This window comes from Protomyctophum parallelum, assembly GCF_964188405.1.
Source record: "Protomyctophum parallelum genome assembly, chromosome: 6".
Lineage (NCBI taxonomy): Eukaryota > Metazoa > Chordata > Actinopteri > Myctophiformes > Myctophidae > Protomyctophum > Protomyctophum parallelum.
Window position 1 is genome coordinate 28,292,854 of NC_139701.1, and position 21,285 is coordinate 28,314,138.

General features: G+C 44.7%; 1 protein-coding gene across 1 annotated transcript in view; it reads left to right on the forward strand.

Annotated features, from left to right (window-relative positions):
* Positions 1-19,674, forward strand: part of lrp8 (low density lipoprotein receptor-related protein 8, apolipoprotein e receptor) — a gene marked incomplete at its 5' end in the record, with an annotated part of 196,141 nt that extends 176,467 nt beyond the window's left edge. Inside the window, 6 exons of the mRNA XM_083768158.1 lie at positions 4,599-4,740; positions 7,992-8,144; positions 10,254-10,718; positions 14,521-14,589; positions 16,475-16,665; positions 19,029-19,674. Of these exons, the coding sequence (XP_083624284.1) occupies positions 4,599-4,740; positions 7,992-8,144; positions 10,254-10,718; positions 14,521-14,589; positions 16,475-16,665; positions 19,029-19,067 (1,059 nt within the window). The 3' untranslated portion in view covers positions 19,068-19,674. The remainder of the gene's footprint in view (positions 1-4,598; positions 4,741-7,991; positions 8,145-10,253; positions 10,719-14,520; positions 14,590-16,474; positions 16,666-19,028) is intronic.
* Between the last annotated feature and the right edge of the window lie 1,611 nt (positions 19,675-21,285).

Consider the following 21,285-nt stretch of genomic DNA (forward strand, 5'->3'; position numbering starts at 1 on the left):
GAGAATGGTAGGCTAACAGATATTTCAGATTGGGGAGGCATTGAGACAGTTGGCTGAAAACATAGCTGGCCTCTGTGAATAAGGTAGCAACATTTTCTAATGTCCTTTGCGCTCCAGTGTCTCCATACATTTTACCAAACCATCTTCATCAACTGTGTTTGGCATCCATCTTTGACATGGCATATTCCATCAGCAGCAAGCACGTTTCAGTGCAGTGCAGTGGCACTTAAGTTTACGATAATTGTTTAGCTGCCATATTATCCCTAGGGCTGATACAGCTAGCCTCGCGTAGCCAGCCTTTATCTGCCTTTGCAATGCATATTGCCCCAGGCAGATTAAGTCTGGCCCCTCTCAATTGTGGGAGGACTTCATGGCTGCTCGAAGTGGTGACGAGCCAACCAGATTAGTCTGGAACCCACGAGGACGCAGTATGCAAATATGGGGCGGGACATTGCAGAAATAAATCTACTAATACTGAGAGGGACGAGACTAATAGCCACGAAGTGATATTAGTATCGCTATGCGAGGCTATGATACAGCAGCTATTAATCAGCTCAACCTTAGCACCCTCTCTGTCCTTGTATCACCCCCCCCCCCTCCCACCTGGGAAGGATAACGTCGATTATACGACGAATGCTTGAGGACAGAGAGCGAGCTGAAGAGGAGAGTGGCGATAACGTGGCTAACAGAACTGATGGAACTCATTTAGGTTTGTTTATGGATGCGGGAGCTGCACTGTACAGTATGTGAGCGGGTTATAAAATCAAGGCAACATTGGCGGTAGTGAGGAGCATTAAGGGACACGAGCAGAAGTGGAGGGAGAGAAGAATTGTCTGAAATGCGTTCAGAGTGGGAAGCCCAGGTCCATTGCTCTCGCCGAGACATACACACACTGTGATGATGAGAAACAACGCTGCGACTGGGAAATGGGAAATCCATCATGTCCAGTGTGTGTGTGTGTGTGTGTGTGTGTGTGTGTGTGTGTGTGTGTGTGTGTGTGTGTGTGTGTGTGTGTGTGTGTGTGTGTGTGTGTGTGTGTGTGTGTGTGTGTGTGTGTGTGTTTCTGTGAGTGAGAGAGACAGAGCACTCGCCAGTGTAACGTTCTAGGCAGCAGTGAAAGTTAGCCCTTGTAGATTAATAGCCCTCTGCTGTTCTGTTGTGTAGTAGCCATGCAGGACACAGAGCGAATTAAAAAAAGAGAACGGTGCAGCAGGCTCCATTGTTACCAACAATACTGGTGATGGAAAGTCTGCCTGCTATGTACATTGGAGGCGTCTCTTTTGAGTGCACCTTAGTTCAAACATATTCCTGCTGAATAACACAGTATGTTGGAGTACTTCAGGGTAACTTAAAAAATATCCAGAGCACACTGTTCCGTTTAAAAAATTAACACACCTTTATTACTGCATGGCTTGGCAAGGATAAACACCTGCTGTCTAACGTCTTTCAGCTCAACTCATGAAAGTAATCACCTGTCATTTTATAGCATTATCAAACAGTCTACAACAATAGATCAAGGTGATATTGATCAAATTAATTATTTGCAATATTTTAAACTTAATGTACACACTATCGTGCACATTATATAGACCATATGATAACAAAGTACATTATGGATAATGGTCAGCTCCAACTCGGAACCTTTTGCACCTTAACCCTGTAACACCATTGTTATTCATTATTGATACAAAAGGAGCAAATTGTCAAAAAACTTAAAATCACTGCAGTGGACAACTGCTGTTTAGTACCGCAGCAGAGGCACAAGTACTGGGCCCATGCATCAAAGTCTAACCCCCCATTACTTACACCACACCACACACACACACACACACACACACACATGGACGATTCATACCAGCATCCCCCCCCCCCCCTTCCCTGCCTAGACACCATGCAAGTCCTTAGGGGGAGGGAGAGCGCAGAGAACATTGTTTTCAGTCTCACTGCGCCGCTTGCTTGTCTCTCATGTTGGTGTGACCGGAGGCAACCGTGAGTAAAAGACTAGTGTACAGGAGTTTGGAAGGGAGATTAGAAGACAAAGAATGACAAAGGGAAACATAGAAAAAGAACAGTGAGAGAAAGAGAAAATAAAGCAAATAGAATAGGAGGTACTAGGAAAGCAATCAAATAAAATAATTTAATAATAAATAATGTATTGACAGATATTGTCTTCTTTTGTAGTGAACTCAGCCAGGAGTCAGGACCATCAAAGATGCAGCTGTTCAGCAGTTTTGTAGCTGAATGCAGATAAATAAATACCATACCTCCCAGGACCAGTTAAGTCCTGCAGGCAATTAAACATTGAGCTGCTATCCCTGCCTTCATTCACCAGATTAGGGAAGGTACCTCTGGGAGGAGAGTAAATAACAAACTGCACTGTGAATTTTACATTTGGTGTAACATGTCCACCCAGCAGCCAACAATAGGGGCTGGTCACATTGACTTGCCATTCCAAGGTTCTTTTAGAGTGTTTATTCAGGTTCACTCTTGACAAAGGTCACTGTATCCTTTTTCCTTCCATTGAACGTGCAAGGTCTGCACATCCTGATGTACCCACCTCGTCCTATACTGACAACAGCAGACAGATGTGCAATCCTTACCCTACAGTATAACTCTCCCTGTGGGAGCCGTGGTGCAATGTTGTGCCTGCCTGCCTGCCTGCCTGCCTGCCTGCCTGCCTGCCTGCGTGCTTGTGTAAACTATACACGTGGCCGAGTGTCTGGGGCTATGCTTTGATACAAAGACTCACCTTGATCGCACAGTGAATAGTTCCGAACTGCTCAGGGCCGCAATGCACCATCACTGCTGAGTTGGAGACTGACAATGGAAGAGGGAGAGGGGAAGATGGAAAAACAGAGATGTCAATATTGTCTTATATCACCTTGGCAGCTGTTTGCCTTTCATCTTTCTATCAGCTGCTGTGTGAGTAAAGGTTATGTGAATGTGGAGGTGGAGAGATGGCCATCTTATAGGAGACAGGATGGAGAGAAGGAGAAGGAAAGGTTAAGTCCATCGATACAGAGAACAGAGAGAACCATACAGAAACATGCTTGCCTACACATACACAAACACATGCACAAGAAAAAACCTGTGTTTGGATCCCTGTAGTTCTTTGACCTTTACAAGACCGTAAAAATAAACCCTTTATCTATTGAGACAATACATGACTTACATCTCTTATTCTATCTGTGCCTTTGTTTCATAATGTATAAATATTATGATAAATTTACTAATTTTATTTTCTCTCTTTTATCCATCCAAACTGCTGTTTGCTTTTATCCTTTCTCCTCTTTATTATTATTTTATTCATAGTTGATGTTTTCCTGTGCATACAGAGATCTTTGGGCCACGCCTTTGGCTTGGCGGAGACAATATCTAAAATAGAAACAAAGGGACTGCGAAGAAGGCAGCACTAAGCATGTCAAATAATGCAGAACAGTACTCGCTCCATCACGAGAGATTATTTATTCAGTGTGTTTGAAATTCTCTTCGGTCCTCACTTCAATAAGTAATGTTTTAATGGAAGTAGCTTTGAAACTGCCTCGTTTAACGAATCTTTTATCTTGCAGTTCTTTGTCAAAGATCATTCCTTATGAATTGCAAAGTGATTCTACCAAACTTTTAAACGTTACATATTAAAGTTTGGGGTGGCCGTAGCTTAGTTGGTCGAGAGGTCGTCTGGCAATCAGAAGATCACCGGCTCACCTCCCTGCTCGCCCATTTCTGTGTCGATGAAACAGTCAGAAAGAGCTTCTTCCAGCTGAGAAGGCTGGCAAAATCTTGTCTTTCCCGCCCTGTGTTCGAAACTGTTATCCATGCCTTTATGACATCCCTCCTCGACTACTGTAATGCCCTGTATATTGGAGTCAACCAGGTCTCCATATCTCGCTTACAGTTAGTCCAGAATGCCGCCGCACGGTTGCTTACAGGTACACGTAAGCGTGACCATATTAGTCCTGTACTAGCCTCCCTCCATTGGCTTCCTGTGCGATACAGGATTGATTTCAAAGTTTTGCTTTTTGTTTTTAAATGTTTAAATGGTTTGGCACCCATTTATTTCTCTGAACTACTCAAACCGTATGTTCCCACAAGGACCCTCAGGTCCTCTGACCAGCTTCTCCTGGTGGTGCCTAAATCAAGGCTGAAGCTTAGAGGGAACCGGGCTTTTGCAGTCGCAGCTCCCAAGCTCTGGAATGAGCTGCCTCTGCACATAAGACAGGCCCCCACTCTTCAGGTGTTTAAATCACGCCTCAAGACATATTTTTATTCTTTGGCTTTTCCTAGCATAGTATGAGCTTTTTGATGTTGAAAGTGACACTGTGTACTGTATGTTGTTTGTTTTTAAATGAAGTTGTGATTTGTATTATTTTATTGTAAAGCACTTTGGTACAACTTGTTGTTATTTAAATGTGCTATAGAAATAAAGATGGTATGGTATGGTATGGATGTAGCCCTGAGCAAGACACTTAACCCCTCAAGCATTCATCATGACCATTTGAGAAGCCATCAGCTGGGTGACACTGAAGTTTCCCATGCAGGATTAAGGTCTCCCCTAATTGAATGACATAACAGGATCCTGCTTTACTAATGTGTTGCAGGATCATGTATACTGGACAGACCTGGAGGATGAGGCTATATACAGAACCAACCGTCTGACTGGCCATGATGTGGCCAAAGTGGCCGAACACCTCAACAACCCTCTGGACCTGGTCATCTTCCACGAGCAGAAACAGCCCAAGGGTAAGATACACAGGAAATATAGGAAACATTAAGAAAGAAGTTTCCATTTATTTTTATATATTTCTATTTACAACAATTCATTTACATAGACAGTTACAACATTTTTCACAAAAATATAACAAATGCGCTTCAAGTTCTCCCTCTCGGTTCTGGGGGATTGGTTGCACCAGATCCTTGAATGGTGTAAGTACACAGGTGGTTTCTTTGTTTCATTGTTTGTTTTTTTCACTTCCAAGAATATTTATAAATGATTCACAAAGTCAATACAAATGTTAAGGAGCATGCCTAAAAACTCTCCAGGGGCATGAGGAGTGGCATTATCCTGGAATATTTATACATTCATAGGATAAAAACGACATACAGGATGTTTCCTCAGCGAGAGGTTCTACTCAGATGCTCCCCTCTGCTTAAAATGTGCATTATGTGTCTGCATGGTACACATTGGTACAGTATACTACTTATGCCAGAGGACGGCCCTGTTGTCTGCCTGTATTCTTTGTCCCTGGTGTGTTCTTTCAATAATACATTTAGAGCTGTGCTCAAGGAGATGTCACAGAATTATACACAGTATCTCCAGGATGGCAAAGTCACAACCACGAACCACCATTGTCTGAAACCTCGCTGCACCACTGACACCTCATTCATCACGTCCTCATACTTTTGACACACTTCCTCAATGAGATTCTTCCCCTTTGTTCCTCTTTCTCATTTTTTTAAACCTGGCTTACAATCGCTTGTTTTCTTGTAGCGACTTTTTAGCGACCTAGTCATGCTGCCTCCTAAGCCAATGGCAGTCTGAATGGCATAAAAACCCATACTCTGAACACCAACCCATACTCTGAACGCTGCGATGCAAAGCGAGTGGCAACCCATGCCACGTTTGCGACCCGATAATATGGACAGAATATTAAATGATTACCCCCGTAAACCCCCAAGGCAATGCCAACACCGAGGATTGTTTATTTCCCACCATGGAGTAACCTCCAGAGGAACGGGGAGGAGGGGTGCAGGGGACCGCAAGGCCAACTGGCATAAGAATTACTGAGTACCGGCCCGCAGGGGAGCGCACAGCCAACTGGTGCCAACCGTGGCAATAGCAGCTAATGTTATGAGCTAACTGGAGCTACAGGAAAGCCATAACAAAACACAGTGATTGAACCAACAGAAGAACGTCGGAAATGAACGAAAACAACGGCCGGGAGGTTGTCACAGAGAAACATACAAGTAAAACAAATAATAATAATAGGGACAAAAATAAATTTCCACCATAGAGGTGAGTCTGAAGACTCACCTCTTCAGACTGCACCTTAGCCTGTAGCACTTGCCCTAGCCTTGACAACCTTGCAGGCTTATGCACAGGCTAAAATGTAACTTTAGCATGTTATGTAGATGGTGTTATGGTGTTTATAGTTTCAATGTACAGATTAGATTACGATTGACTGCACAAAACATGCAGGTTTTCTCTGTACTAAACATTATTATTATTATTATTGTTATGACTTGAGTGTGGTGTGACCCAAAAGCACAGCAAGGAGAGGCAAAGCATGAGTAAAGCCCACCCGGGTGGGTTTTTATTCACAAACACGGGGGGGTGAAAGGAGTGGAGGGGTCCGTAGGTTGCTCCACAGTGCTCGGGTCCCGGAAACACTGGAGGGGAGAAGAGAAGGTCGAGTCAATGACAGGTTCACAGAGTAAAGTTAAAAGCACAGTGACGGCGTGACGTTAAACTGTCTAACACTAAACACTGAGAGCCTAAGTCTAGCTGTCTAACATTACCAACCGTAGACTGGTGAAGAACTGGCGCCGAGCTGCAGACAGGCCTGGTTCTTGTAGGCTCATCAGGTGATTGCAGACGACCTCCAGGTGGGGAGATAGTATCAGGGAGAGAGGTGCTGTGGAGTGCTCTGGAGTCCCCTGGTGGCGCTGAAGTGCCAAGAACACCCACAGCACCAGGATGTAGAGGTGATGGAGAGCGAACCGTGACAATTATTTTGTCAACGCAACTGTTCGTTCAATAATTAGGCTCCATTGAAAATACCATGCTGACCGCCACGGAAGAACAACGTCACAGAAACGGAGACAATGGCATTTCAGAAACAGCAGCTGTTTTTTTTGTGATCACGTGATTTCCTGGTAGAGTCTTTCAATGAGAGTCAAACGGTGACTCATAGCTTAACGAAGAGCGCCATGTAAACACTGAAAACACTGTTTTTTGGAGCTGTGGGCCTTCATTGGCAGTGAATTAATTAAGATCTGCTGCTAAATACGTAAATTGTACAATTGTTGTAAATTGTGATGCAACTCCTGTGCGGTGTGCACAGCAATGTAATGCCTACAGCTTCAGCATTCTGTGTTTTCCAACTTACTCTTCCCTCTGTGTCCTTTTCCTCGTGTCTTCCTTACCTCCTCCACTCACACTTTATTTTCCACTTCCCTCCTATACTCCAACTTATCTTCTCCTCTCTGTCTCTCTCCTTCTCATTACTGGACTGTCCCTTATCCTCCTTTCCTTCAGCCGCCTCTACTCCCCTTACCTAACCTGCTTTCTGCCCTGTATTCTTTTCCTGTCCCCGTCCCTGTTCCATTCTCCCCTTTCCAGAATAACACAGAGTAAAATGGAACCTATTGTAGCATTGTCTCCCTCCCTTAGGAGACAGAGTTATTTAAGGACTCTCCCTTAAGTCAGCACAACCCAAAGTGCCACAGTACACTGCATCCCAATATGCAGAGTAGCTACGTGGTTCATGGTTGTATCGTACGCAATGGGGAATTTCTATGAATGTCGGTCAAACATGTTCGTTCATATGTGTCGAGTGGAGTGTTTATTCCCTAACTTATTAATGTTTAATTTCCGTTGGAAACTCTCTCTTACTTAGTAAAGCTCTGAGTCAAGACCTAGAATTGGGTGCAACCTGACCCAATTCTGGCGCACGTCCCCACAAGAGCATCTGTATTATTTCTAGATATTTTTTCAGGAGCGAAAAATACGTACGAAATGTATCAGTTTAGGAACTCTAGTGCTTTAGCCATGTTTTCCCAAGGCTGGGTCAGGACCTTGACGTGTGTTGTGCAGAGTTTCAAATAGGTACTCGTAGCCAGCCAAATTTAACTTCGTAAAAAGCCAGCACAATCCCATGAGTTGAGCCACGTAAAAAAAAAAAAAAAAACGTACGGCGGCAATTCTCAAATGAATGAATTAATTGAAAACCTTCACTGAAATTATTTTTAACGTCTTCTTTTTTCTACACTAGCCCCGGACACCTGCAACATGGGGACCCTTCCTAACGGCGGGTGTGAGTACCTGTGTCTGAAGGCCCCACAAATTACAGACCACTCCCCCAAGTACACCTGTGCCTGTCCAGATGGGATGGAACTGGGGCCAGACATGAGGCGCTGCACTACAGGTGACTTGTCCTATTCTATAACAGGGATCCACACACTGTGGCTTTTACAAGTATACATTTACTTATTTACTAAGTACTTTACTTAAATACAATTTTGAGGCTTCTGTACTTTACTTGAGTATATCAAATATTCAGTACTTTTACTTCTACTCCACTACATTTCAGAGGAAAATATTACTCCACTACAATAATTTGACAACTTTAGTTACTTCATTACAAAACATACATTAACCACTTATACACATTTCAGCCATTTTAAAATAGCCGATCTACAAGCTGCGACGCATTGTGAGCTTGTAGATCTGCTATTTTCTAAATATTTGTATACGTTTGAAAACTTAAAATGGGACATTCTGCATAGTGAGTACTTTCTACTTTTGGTACTTTGAGTACATTTGCCAATACTTTTGTACTTTTATTCAAGTACATTTTTAATTCTGGACTTTTACTTGTAACGGAGTAGTTCTACATTGCAGTATTTACTTTATAATATTAATATTTATTAGCATTAAGCAAAAAATGTAGTATTTTTTCCACCACTGTTTCATAGCTACAAAGAACGTACTTTTATTAATGTCTCGACCCCTACGTCTTCTTCAGGCCAATTCCCAGGCACGTTCTTTGGAGCTATGAAGCAGTATGTTTTTTATCCTCTCCTTGATTCCTTGGTGTCCAGCACCTGGCTTAAATACAGGCATACGATGTGCAGTCTTCTCTGTGAACTATTCTAACAGGGCATTGAGTTAATCAGTAATTGACCTTCTTGACCTTGACCACAACATTGCACCATACTGATACTGTTGAAATGAGTAATAAATTAGGTTTCTTGACCTTGTATTGTGACTCGATGATACAGTGGCACTGCAGACCGACAGAAATGGTAACACTACAATGATTTTAACAATAACGTTTATATGAAGATGCCGCATCGGTTTGTGTGGTATTATCCGTTTTTCCAGTATTGCTGGGGTTATTGCTCTCTCTCTCTCTCTCTCTCTCTCTCTCTCTCTCTCTCTCTCTCTCCCTCTCTCTCTCTCGTGCTGATATCACATTTTCACAGCAAAGAAACCAACCCATCCAGTATATTTCTCGAGTGGAATTACTACAATCTCACACTCTTTTAGATTAATTAACCTGTTCACTCACCCAGAGAAGCTGATGCAGGATGGTGTTGCAGTACAAAGTCTTTGGGAAAGGCAGTATACGGTCGAGGATTCTGAAGAACATTACATGTAAATCCCTTGAGACAACTGCTAATAATAAGCTGTTTTAAACCAAATCCAGCAGTCAAAGGGTTATTCGTAGGCTATTTTTATCGCACATTGAAATCACCGCCCTTTGTGCTCTTGACAGGCACACACATTGGCTGTACCTCCCAGGTGTCCTTTGTGTCCTACAGAGCTTTTCTTCCATATTATCTGTCCTTATTTTCCCCTCAGTCCACACTGAGATGGTACAGTTACTTTACAGCTCCTAGTCTTAATAATACTGTAGACACTCTATGCCCTCTAGGGTTCTCATCTCTTCTCTCTGGGTAGGTTGTCTCTACAAATCACTGGTGGGAGGGAGAGAGAGAGGAGGGGGGGGGGGGGGGGAGTAAATGAGAGCAAGACTGTGCATGCACTACTCCTGTATATAGGCCACTATGAAGTGGATCAGAGAACACACACACACACTCTCTCTATCTCTTGCGTGCGTGCGTGTGTGCGTATGTATATGCTCTACAACAATTTTGTGATTTGTGAGTCCAGTATAGTTTATTCTTTTGAGAATACGCTGCCTGACATTGGCTGTGATAAAATGTCTCTGTGTGTTACATATTGTTTTTCTCTCTCAGAGAAGCTTTTTTTGTCATTGGCTCAAGGCATATGGCATAAGTTTCTGACTCAGATTTTTAACACCATGTCGACTCACTAGTTTGTGCGTAGTGTATGCCTCTTTTACCTTTGCTGTATTGTTCTGCTGCATGCTCTCACACATAATGCCATAATAAAGCAATAAGCCACAAGGGGATGTGGAATTTAGAACATAGATAGGGGCCGTCATGAGGCTTCTTCTTCTTCAACGACTGTAGCTCTTTGTAATCATTGTCCCGTGTCTTCTGACCAGTGAGGACCAAAACCACCACTTCAGCTGTTCCCACCACCACCACCACAGAAACTCCCACCCCCGATGAGCCCACCACCACCATGCCACCCAGCACCACGACTACAACGACAACAATTTCTCCAACTACCTCCACGACGCCTTCTCCAGCCACCACCCCAAGTATTCCTCCACCCACCACAGCTGCTGCCGTTAGTTCTACTACCACACCCCAGGCCACCACCCGGCGTCTGACCACCTCCAACCCCGCCCCCCGGACCTCCAGACCCCCCTCGACCACACCGCCTCTCCAGTGGCAGCGGACGCCCGCTTCCGCCAGCGGTGCAGCGACGCCCAGAACGAGCACCGCTGCTCCCAAGTCCACGTCAACACACACGTCCAAGTCCACGTCGACACACACGCCTCTGTTGGCTCCACTGGCCCCCAACAGCATCCAGAGAGAGAGCAATGCCAACCTCTCCCATAGAGGTGAGGAACTAGGGGGACCTGTTTGTTTGTTTGTTTGTTTGTTTGTTTGTGTGTGTGTGTGTGTGTGTGTGTGTGTGTGTGTGTGTGTGTGTGTGTGTGTGTGTGTGTGTGTGTGTGTGCGTGTGTGCGTGTGCGTGCGCGTGCGCGCGCAAGCGCAACTGTCCAGACAGACAGTACATGCAAAGATACACACACACCATCTGCATGTGGGTCTGCTTGCTGTCCCTGCTGCTTCAGAGCTGTCACAACGAACAAACGTCAGCCCCTTACTCCTCCATCGTCAATCTTCTCTTACTGACCTATCACTCTCTCTGGTGGTAGTGCCTGAATTATTTCTTCCCTTGACAGTCTGTTGTTGCCTGTAACACCCCAAACAAAGACTGGAGGAGATAATGCTTCATAAAGATGTCTGTGGGCTATAAAAGCTTTGCAGGCCCACGTACTGTACCCACACAACACGCTGTGCAATGCTTTGCAGAAATTGATTTATCTCTCCCGGCCCACGTTGGTTTCAGCAGGAATCTGTTCCTGTCAGTAAATGAAAGATCAAACAAGAGGTCTTCACTGTCAGACTTCTAGTCCACAAGTGTGTGTGTGTGTGTGTGTGTTGCTCAGACACTGCCAGTGTCATAGTATGACAGCTTTATGCTCCAACATTAATACCTAACACCACATTCACATTATCAAGACGCCCTGAGGGCGAGAATGCATCCACCTGACGGCAGACTGCTGGGCGAGCGCTGACGCTTGGGGGCATGGGGGCTCAGATCAACATGATACAGTATGGAATGAATTCTGCACGGGCCATATGTGGAGCGTGTCTTGAGTGCACAGTGTTTGATGAGGTCAGATGAGGTCAGATCAACATATGGAGTTAATTCTGTATATGGAGCGAGCGTGTCACGAGGCGTGACGGACGGACAGACTGACTGACAGATTTTGCAGGTTTCCATAGTAAACTGTGACCAACGGTCGCGATGACAAATAGTCAGAAGTAGCAGATCTACAATCTCTTGTGTGATGCAGTAGCAGAGATATAACTATGAGTGCATCTTTTGAACACCTAACCCCCCGCAATGTTGCAATTACATGCCACACAACCCTAGTCTGGATGAGGAGGGAAAAGACATGAAAGTTACAGAGACACATGGCAAAGCCCATGAGAGTTGCACATGGCTGCTAGGAAACGAGAAAGTATGCGGAAGACGCAGGAAGAGAGAGAAATATCTTAGACAGAGAGATGAATCAGAACCTGATCATAAAAAGGGAAAAACAAGTGAGGCAAAGGAGGCCGTGAAGGCAGAGTGAGCAAGACAATAAGGAGACGGTAGAGGTGCAGGAGCAAGGCAGCGCAGAGAATAACATGACAGGCTGCTACACAGTCAAATCCTGAGTGTTTATTTAATTTTGAGAGTGTGCAAATGGAACCACAAACTCTCAGAGTTTAAATAAACACCAATGATTTCACAGTGTGGCACTTGAGCAGGGAGGAGGGGAGATGAACAATGACAGCCCGACTTCAGGGCAGAACAACAGCAAGAAAGGATATCAGAGAGAGAGCGATAGAGAGGGAATCAGGAAATCTCGTCACGATTTACGCAAGTTAAGAAACAATAGCATGCTCCTTCCACCTTCCAACACTCTCCACCGCACTCCAGTGCAGGAGATGAGAGGTGGAGACACAGACATACACAAATGCAAAGATAATAAATGTTTGACAGTATGTTGTCATTTTGGAGCCGGTGCACAGCGTCTGCCAGCATCAGCTGGTACAGGTGTGCTGCTGCTTGGTGATGGGCTCAGACTCAGAGCGAAGCCTAGGAAAAAAGATAGGCCAGCTGGCGCATGTTGCTCTTAATGTTCATACTTATTTAAACGTATGCTCTTGAAGCGCGAGGCAGTGGGAAATACATAATTCATTCCCAGTACGACATCCTCAGTGTAACCAATCTAATTCTGATAGTCTGATCATTTTAAATTTGATTCAAGTGCATTTAAAAAAATCAATTATGCATTGTTTTTAATAGAAACATACATTACGATAGCTGTGCCATGCTGTCAGTCAGAAGCAAGAGCTACTGTAATACATAGTTTTACTAGACATGGGCAGTTACGTCTTCAAAACTTAAATCCTTCTAGTAATGATAGTTTTAATGAATAGAAGCTCTGAATAGACTTATTCTGAAATTATTCAGCTCATTTCATTTTGATCTCTGTAGTTCCTTCTGTCTGTCAGTCTGTCAGTCTGTCTGTCTGTCTGTCTGTCTGTCTGTCTGTCTGTCTGTCTGTCTGTCTGTCTGTCTGTCTGTCTGTCTGTCTGTCTGTCTGTCTGTCTGTCTGTCTGTCTGTCTGTCTGTCTGTCTGTCTGTCTGTCTGTCTGTCTGGCCGTCTGGCCGTCTGTCCGTCTGTCCGTCTGTCCGTCTGTCCGTCTGTCCGTCTGTCCGTCTGTCCGTCTGTCCGTCTGTCCGTCTGTCTGTCTGTCTGTCTGTCTGTCTGTCTGTCCGTCCGTCCGTCCGTCCGTCCGTCCGTCCGTCCGTCCGTCTGTCCCTTTACTTCTTGTGCTGGCTCTAATTATAAATTCTCCTTTTAGAGGACGTAATTGAAATTGTGTGTGTGTGTGTGTGTGTGTGTGTGTGTGTGTGTGTGTGTGTGTGTGTGTGTGTGTGTGTGTGTGTGTGTGTGTGTAGAGAGTAAAGGAATCCCTTTGTGTGTCACTCTCTGAACCTTCCTCTCTATATTGGGGTTGCCATGCATGCTAACTACATGCTGTCTCCTCCTGGGAGGAGACCATCCGTATGCAGGGCCAGCATTCTGATCTTCCTCTTAATCTTCCTCACAAGACTTCATTAGAGCTCACTGATTACACTGACTGTGGCTAATGGCCGTCCGGACACTAATAGTGGAGGGGTGGGAGATCATTGGCTCAGTTGCCCACCAGCCTGTTGGGGTGAGAGTACGAGGTGAAGGGTGTGGAGTGAAACTGAATTATAGGAGAGGGGAAATATGAGTGTTTGCTTTAAAACTGAATTACACACTCACTCATCCAGTTTTCATGTATTGCTTCCTGTCACTACATTTAGCTCTCACCCAATCCAATGTCAGTCTGACAGATCACTATAGGTGGAATTGCAATTGTCCACCTTGTTCAGAAATGATCAATTCTCTTGCATTTATAACGCCTTTTGACTACTGTGACAAAATGCTTCAAAATGTATGCCTTAAAGTAGCCCACTAACACCATTGATAAGGCACCAAGCAGCTTGTGTCTTGGACACGATGAAATGCCAGGAGGAACTGGGATGGAACCGGGAATCTCCCAACTCCCAGATGGCCACTGCTGAGCCACATACGGCCTCATTGCATCCTGATGTGATTTCATACTCTGTAATAATATAATCATTCACATTTCACAATAACAATGTGTGCGTCTCTATCAAACCATCAGAGATATCATGTTGCTTCCATTCCATTTCAAACTACTAATATGTGATGCTAGCTTTTTTGTCACCGTTAATGTAAACCTACTATTCTCAAATGTCTTTTTTACGGGCCACTGCTGTGGATTGCCTGGTGAGAGCGCTTACCTCATGGATAAGGCTATAGGACCAGGTTCTGAGGCTCATTGCTTCATGTTACCCCCTCAGTCTCTACTGACTTTCATGTCTCTCTCACTGTTGCTATTAGAAATAAAGCAGAAATGCAGAACAATTACCCTTAACATTGTTTATTTTAGGCAAGATAGACGGGCAATGTCATGGGACTTTACTGTAATTGTGTCTTTTCATTTTTCTCTCTGTCTCAGCGGGAAGTGAGCACTACCTCCTGGGTAATAACATCACAGTAGCAGTGTTGGGCATTGTCATCCCTATTGGTGAGTATTCTAGCTGTGGAGCCTTGTGCTGTTAAAACTGCCTGCCTGCTTTGTCCTCCTTGCTTCTGTTGTTCTGCTTCAATCCCACCTTCCTGCACATCTCTGTGTGTGTGTGTGTGTGTGTGTGTGTGTGTGTGTGTGTGTGTGTGTGTGTGTGTGTGTGTGTGTGTGTGTGTGTGTGTGTGTGTGTGTGTGTGTGTGTGTGTGTGTGTGTGCATGTGTGCGTGCGTGCGTGCGTGCGTGATTATTTCTTTCTTTCTTTATTATTTAACGTATTATTTATTTTTACTTTATTTAAAAAGGTCTGTCGCATTGAGATTACAATTCTGTTAGTAAAATGGAGAGGTCAATGTTAGTAAATTGATTGGTCCAATTAAAATAATCTACTTCTACTAATAATCTACTATATCTGAATAGACATAGCTGTCAGCTTAATTTGTAAATGACCTTGAGATGGCTGCATATGGGTCTAATTGTGATCCCAATGCTTTCATCATTGATTGGTTAGTGAAGCTTTGGAAGAATTGTGCAGTGGCTTCAATTCTCTCCTTCGTTTAATTCATAATTGCGATATCAGCTTATATTAAACCCCCCTTTGAGACTATTAACCCTTCCTCTCTATATGCGCCGTCTATACCATTAATTTGTTCCAACAATAAATCCTCTCTTCAGCTTTCAACATCAATTACATCCACAGGTCCACATGGGCTGGATTTCTGACTCTCAGTTGCATCTGACTTATACTGTCCCACACCCACCCACAGCTCTGCAAGGGGGATTCTACCATTGTTGTATCCAGCCAAAGTCAAGTGATTATGCAGCTATGCTGTAATTGGACTGAAATTGTCTAAATGAGACAAAAGCAGATTTTCACTAGTAGAGCATTAACAGAGGGACAATGGGAGGTCTGGGGTTTCCGGCCCAGCCACGTAGAGGCCTCTATTGGCTGTCCAACAAAAGAGCAATTAGATGGGGCTTCCGCAAGGGACACTGGCATTTCCATCGGTATGGGAACACACAAACACATGCCCCAAGCATACTCTCCACTGCTCTCTCACGCCTATTCTCTTCTCCTTCACGCACACACATGCATGCTCTGTTCACTCTATCTCTCTATTATATATTATGCTTACAACACCCACGCACCGCACCACACACACACGCACGCACGCCCGCACGCACGCACGCACACACACACACACACACACACACACACACACACACCCTGACACACACACACACACAGACACACACACACACACAGGGCACGTGGCAGGCAGACAGTCATGCTGATATAATAATGAAGTAATGAAGCTGCAATGAGGCGGCCAGAGTGAAGGCCCTTCAATCCTGCTCTCTCCTCCCTTGTGTGTGTGTGTGTGTGTGTGTGTGTGTGTGTGTGTGTGTGTGTGTGTGTGTGTGTGTGTATGGCGCTGTGTGTGTGTGTGTGTGTGTGTGTGTGTGCGTGAAAAAGCATTCACTGAGTGTGTCGGGGGAGGTGTCTGTGTTTGTTTGGATGTATGTTTGTCTGCATGGAAACATCTTTATCAACTGTATACGATACGTGCATTCATGTTAGTTGTGGGTAGTGGTTGTGGTTTAAATCATTTTCTGCATGTTGCAGGAAACGTGTGTGTGTGTGTGTGTGTGTGTGTGTCTGTGCATGTGTCTATGCGTACGTGGTGTATGCATGTGCGAGTGTGAGTGTATATACTGGATGCATATGTGCATGTGTGTTTGTGTGTGCTTGGATAAGCTGTACGTGTGTGTGTGTGTGTGTGTGTGTGTGTGTGTGTGTGTGATGAGCGCCGCTCCATGTCCCTGCCTGGGCTGTGTTAACGCTCCCGCCGTGTGTTGTTGTTGTGTGTGTGTTAAACACATGCAGTCCCTATCCTTGCCACAGTGGTCATCGGCCTGCTCTGCACCGGAGGCTACCTGGTGTGGCGGAACTGGCGCCGCAAGAACACCAAGAGCATGAACTTCGACAACCCCGTGTACCGCAAGACCACGGAGGACGACGACGACGAGATCCACATCGGACGGCAGGGCGAGAGCGTCGGCCACGTCTACCCCGCCGTGAGTGGCAGCCACACGCAGCCCTTCATCACGCTCCCCCTCGGGGGCGGGATCACAGACACCAACTCCCATTGGTACTCAGGGGCGCCCATGCTCTCCAGCGGCAAATGAGAGACGGCAGGGGAGGAACGGAGGAGAGGAAACGCAGCGATTGGGTTAATATAGCGGATAAAAAGGGTGTCTTTTGTGGACGGGTTTGGAAAAGCCCTGGTGCCATACTACATGTAGACCTGTCGACATAACGGATGCACAGGCTCACACAAGTATACACAAAACGCTTAATTTATACTCTGTCGCGCGGTGGCGCCGCTTGCGGAAAAGATCTGTTATTTTCGGCAAGCGACATCATCGTATGGCGAATTATGAATTGAGCCGAACGGGCATTTTTCATTATTGCATTAATTATTCCACTCATGGAACACACGCATGTACATGAGCCCTTCACCAATCACCAACACACCAGAGTCGTCTCCACCCCATTCACCTATATTGTATATTGTTTTAGCACAATCCATCACCAACCTGCCATTCCATTTTTGTACAGTCGTTTTATTCTGTTAACGGGAGACACAACTGTACTCTTTGAAAGGGCCTCGCGTAAAAACAAGACTGCTGTGCGGACAAAGATTAATTTCAGTGGCCAAGGAAATCAATTTTTGTCCCTTTGTAAGCCATGGTAGAAATCCACCGCGAGGTCATTGCACTACAAGTGCTAGCTGCACTGATTGCCTTGTTAGGAAGTAGAGTTAAGAGTTCACCTTCGAGTTTTGCTTTGTTTTTTCAGGGGAATTTTGTCAGCCAGGCATCACAATGACTGGTGTGGCAGTAAATCACTGTTTCAATACAACGTTTTGCATTTCAACACTCTTAGTCTTACTAAGTTCTACTTTAACTATACTTACAGTAAGTAAGTCCTATTTTACACTTCATCGTACTGTATGACGATGTCACACGAAAGTAGCCCATCTACAAACTCATAACACATGGCCCTGCAACACATTGTGAGCTTGTATATCTGCTAATAATGTTTTTTATTTTATTGTCTAACATATTAGAACACCCAATATAGGTTTAAAACAATTAAAACATTGGAGGGGGGAAAAACACTCACTGGAAAGAATTACTCAGTGTAAAACTACTACTGCATATGGTGGGGACTGCTGCACTTTAAAAAATCATCAGTATTAACGGAGAGTGAAATACTTTTACACTCTCTGAGTTTAATTAACACAGAGGATTTTACAGTGCTTGGTGAGTACCACACAGCAGCGTAACTAAGGCGGTCTTAAAGGTGAGAGGCCTTTGAGAAACGTGGACCTGGGTGTTTTAGCTTTATGGTAAAAGATAGCACAGGGTGGGCCTTACTGGAGCGGAACTGCACATATTCTATTTATTCAACAGCATTTTGTTGTTTAGAGATACAGCAGAACATTAAAGGATGGAGGAGAGGATTACATATGGGGGATGGGTGTTAGCTGCTGTCAACAGTCGGCATGGTAACAACTATTTATTTGTGTTGCGCTGGAGAAAGAGAGGGTGGACGCAAGGAATTGTGGGTAGCTCTGGCATGATGACAGACGGCAAACACAGGTGCATGCACACAGACATGCTCACCACAGGTGCACCACAGAGGCAAATTAACATTCAAGGGCGAAGTGACATCTTTTCACCCAAGTCCCCTTTATTCTTTTTAGAGCTGCAACTATCGATTACATTTTTTGATTAATTGAATATTCGAGAAGCACAGGTTTCTTTCATATATTTGTTCAATCAATCAATTAACCACTTAGCGTTTTTTATACTTTGTCGCACAGTGGTGTCATGCAAAAATAGAGAAAATAACAGATCTACAAGCTGTCAACGGTTTGTGATGCAACGCTGTTGTGAGCTTGTATACTTGCTATTGTCACTACTGAAAGGTTTTGAAAATGTTCTTTTAATCACGGAGTAGTTCAAGTAACTGTTGCACCCCTACTTCTTTGTCTTCTCTTTACTTATTTCCGTTCTCCTCCTCCCCTCTGTCAATGTGCTGTGGCAGTATGGTGTCTGTACAGAGAGCCACATGGCCACAGGCAGACAGGCATCCTGCCTTCTTCATAGAGACGAGGAGGAGGTACAAACAGGAGATGAGGAATGAGGAGAAAAAGGAGCAGAATAATGTGGAGGAACAGGCTTATGTTGAAAGCCTGTACTTCCTTAGAGCCTCTCTCTTTTGGTTTCTCTTTCCTGTTTCTCTGGCCTCTTTCTTTCTTGCTTATTTGCATCTCTCTCTCTCTCTCTCTCTCTCTCTCTCTCTCTCTCTCTCTCTCTCTCTCTCTCTCTCCAGTCACTATGATAACAGTCTTTTTATGTGCTGTTTGCAGCGAGTGGCACTGAGTCTGGTGGATGACGGCTACCCCTGAGGGGGGGTGCTGCACAGTGTCTCGTTTACATCCCATCCTGGGCCCCACTCCTCTGGCCACGGCCTCCACACTTCGCCCCCGAGGCCAGCACAACACAAGAGGAAAAGAGGGTTAGCAAGCACTGAAACAGGAGGGAGTCCTCTGTGTGCCCCCTCCCCAAGGAACAGGGGAGAACTCGTACTTCTACTGTAGTTCTACACCCCTTTCGCTTACTACCATTCCTCTTACTACCATTACTAGCTGCTACTACTTCTAGTACTAGTCTTACTTCTACTAGTACCCTTCGCTCCGCTCCCCTCTGTCCTCTGCCCCTCTGTGAACAGCAAAATCATCAGTGTGAAAATTTAACTCTGAGATGAATAGCTTTTAGTAGTTGAATTGACACTGAGGATTTCACTGTGTAGTTGTGTCTATAATATAATGCTGCTCATTTGAGTTGTTTTTTGACTAACCCTGTGTGGCCGTCTCAATGCACACTGTACTGTAAATAGAAGGCCTGCTGACTGTCCAATAGTGAGAGCCGGCCAGCAGGCATTATTGTTGACTTTTATTTATTATTATGTTTTTCACTGTAAATATGTATTAAGTATCCTGCTGAGAGTACTGTGCACACAACACGGTTCCTGTTAGTCTTACAAGGGGGATGATAGTGGGCCGGGAATTTATTCATGTTCACTTTTCCCCTCGGTTTACTTAACTTAACTTAACAATGAAGGACGCGTTAAATATTTTGGTTTTGTTTCAGCTTCCATGTAGAAAGCAGCCGGGTGCTGGCTTTGGAATTTTTGGGGATGTTTTGCGGTCGAGAGAGTGAAGGGGATGTTTTAAAGGGGCACAGAGGGTCGTGCCACAAGGCAAGAAAAGGAAGGGATTATGAGTAATCCTTTGACTGCTGGCATCAGAGGTGCAGTATGTGGAGGTTTGATAATAAACTTTGGTTGTGCGTGCGTGCGTGCGTGCGTGCGTGCGTGCGTGCGTGCGTGCGTGCGTGCATGCGTGTGTGCGTGCGTTTGTGGTTTTACCAATTCTGCATGTGCTTTTGAGTTTCATTTTGTACATTTATGCATATGTGTACAATAGACTTTCAGACAAAATTACTTTTTACTGAAGGATTTTGCATTACATTTTGTAAGTAAGTACTGTAAGTACGGTAGGTGAGGCTTATTGTCTGTATCAGCCAAGCAACGATGGCATCTAACCCCTTTAAAATGCGCTAGACCCCTGAGAGATGGACTGCTGAGGTGGCATGTCAGCTCCCAGTACTTATCACGTCAATAGTTACCTAGGCTGTGTTGGCAGTGCCTGGGATGGATCCCAGAACTGTATGCTCTACCGACTGAGCCACCCGGACACTACATACACATTGTGTAATATTGTCTGGAGATCAATACAGGTGTTTACCAAGATCTTACTGTACACTGGTCTTCCATAGTTAAAATGACATAATAAATTAAACTTATAGAGTCATGTGTTGTTATAACAATAATTCCATCTTATACACGGCTGAACACTTGATATGGAAATTAAAGAAAGGCAGATTATTGTTACTTCAACGAGGCAAACAGGAAAACTTGTAGCGCAGGAGGTCAAATAGGACTACTCATGTAGTCCGGATTCATGTACACAGTTCATTTTCACAGCAGATATGTGAGCACAAATCTGCACCCACGCACGCAGGCACGCACACACGGACTCACGCACACGCACACACACACACACACACACACACACACACACACACACACATGATTAATGATGGGCAATCAATCGTGGCTGTCCTCTCCATGGGAAAAGACCTGTCCAGTGCAGACGCTAGTGGCAGCACAAGAAAGGGAGATTGGAGCGAATAGAAAGAGAGACACACTCACTCACTCACACACACGCACGCACGCACGCACGCACGCACGGCTCACTCACTCACTCACTCACTCACTCACTCACTCACTCACTCTCACTCTGTGTCTCTCTTTTGGGAAAAAAGACACTAATGGAATTTTGATTGGGCAGGAGGTGACTGGTGGCTGGGATTAGACCAGACTAGGACAGTGCATGTGTGTGCAAGACAGATGGTCGGAGATTTATCCTGTTGGATTTTGTGCTGTCCCAGTAATCTGACATACTGTACACGTCCCCTGCAGCCTCAGTAGGATGGTACAGTATCTCATCCACAAGGCATGTAGAAATACATTACAGTGGATGATTTGCTCATATTTTGTTT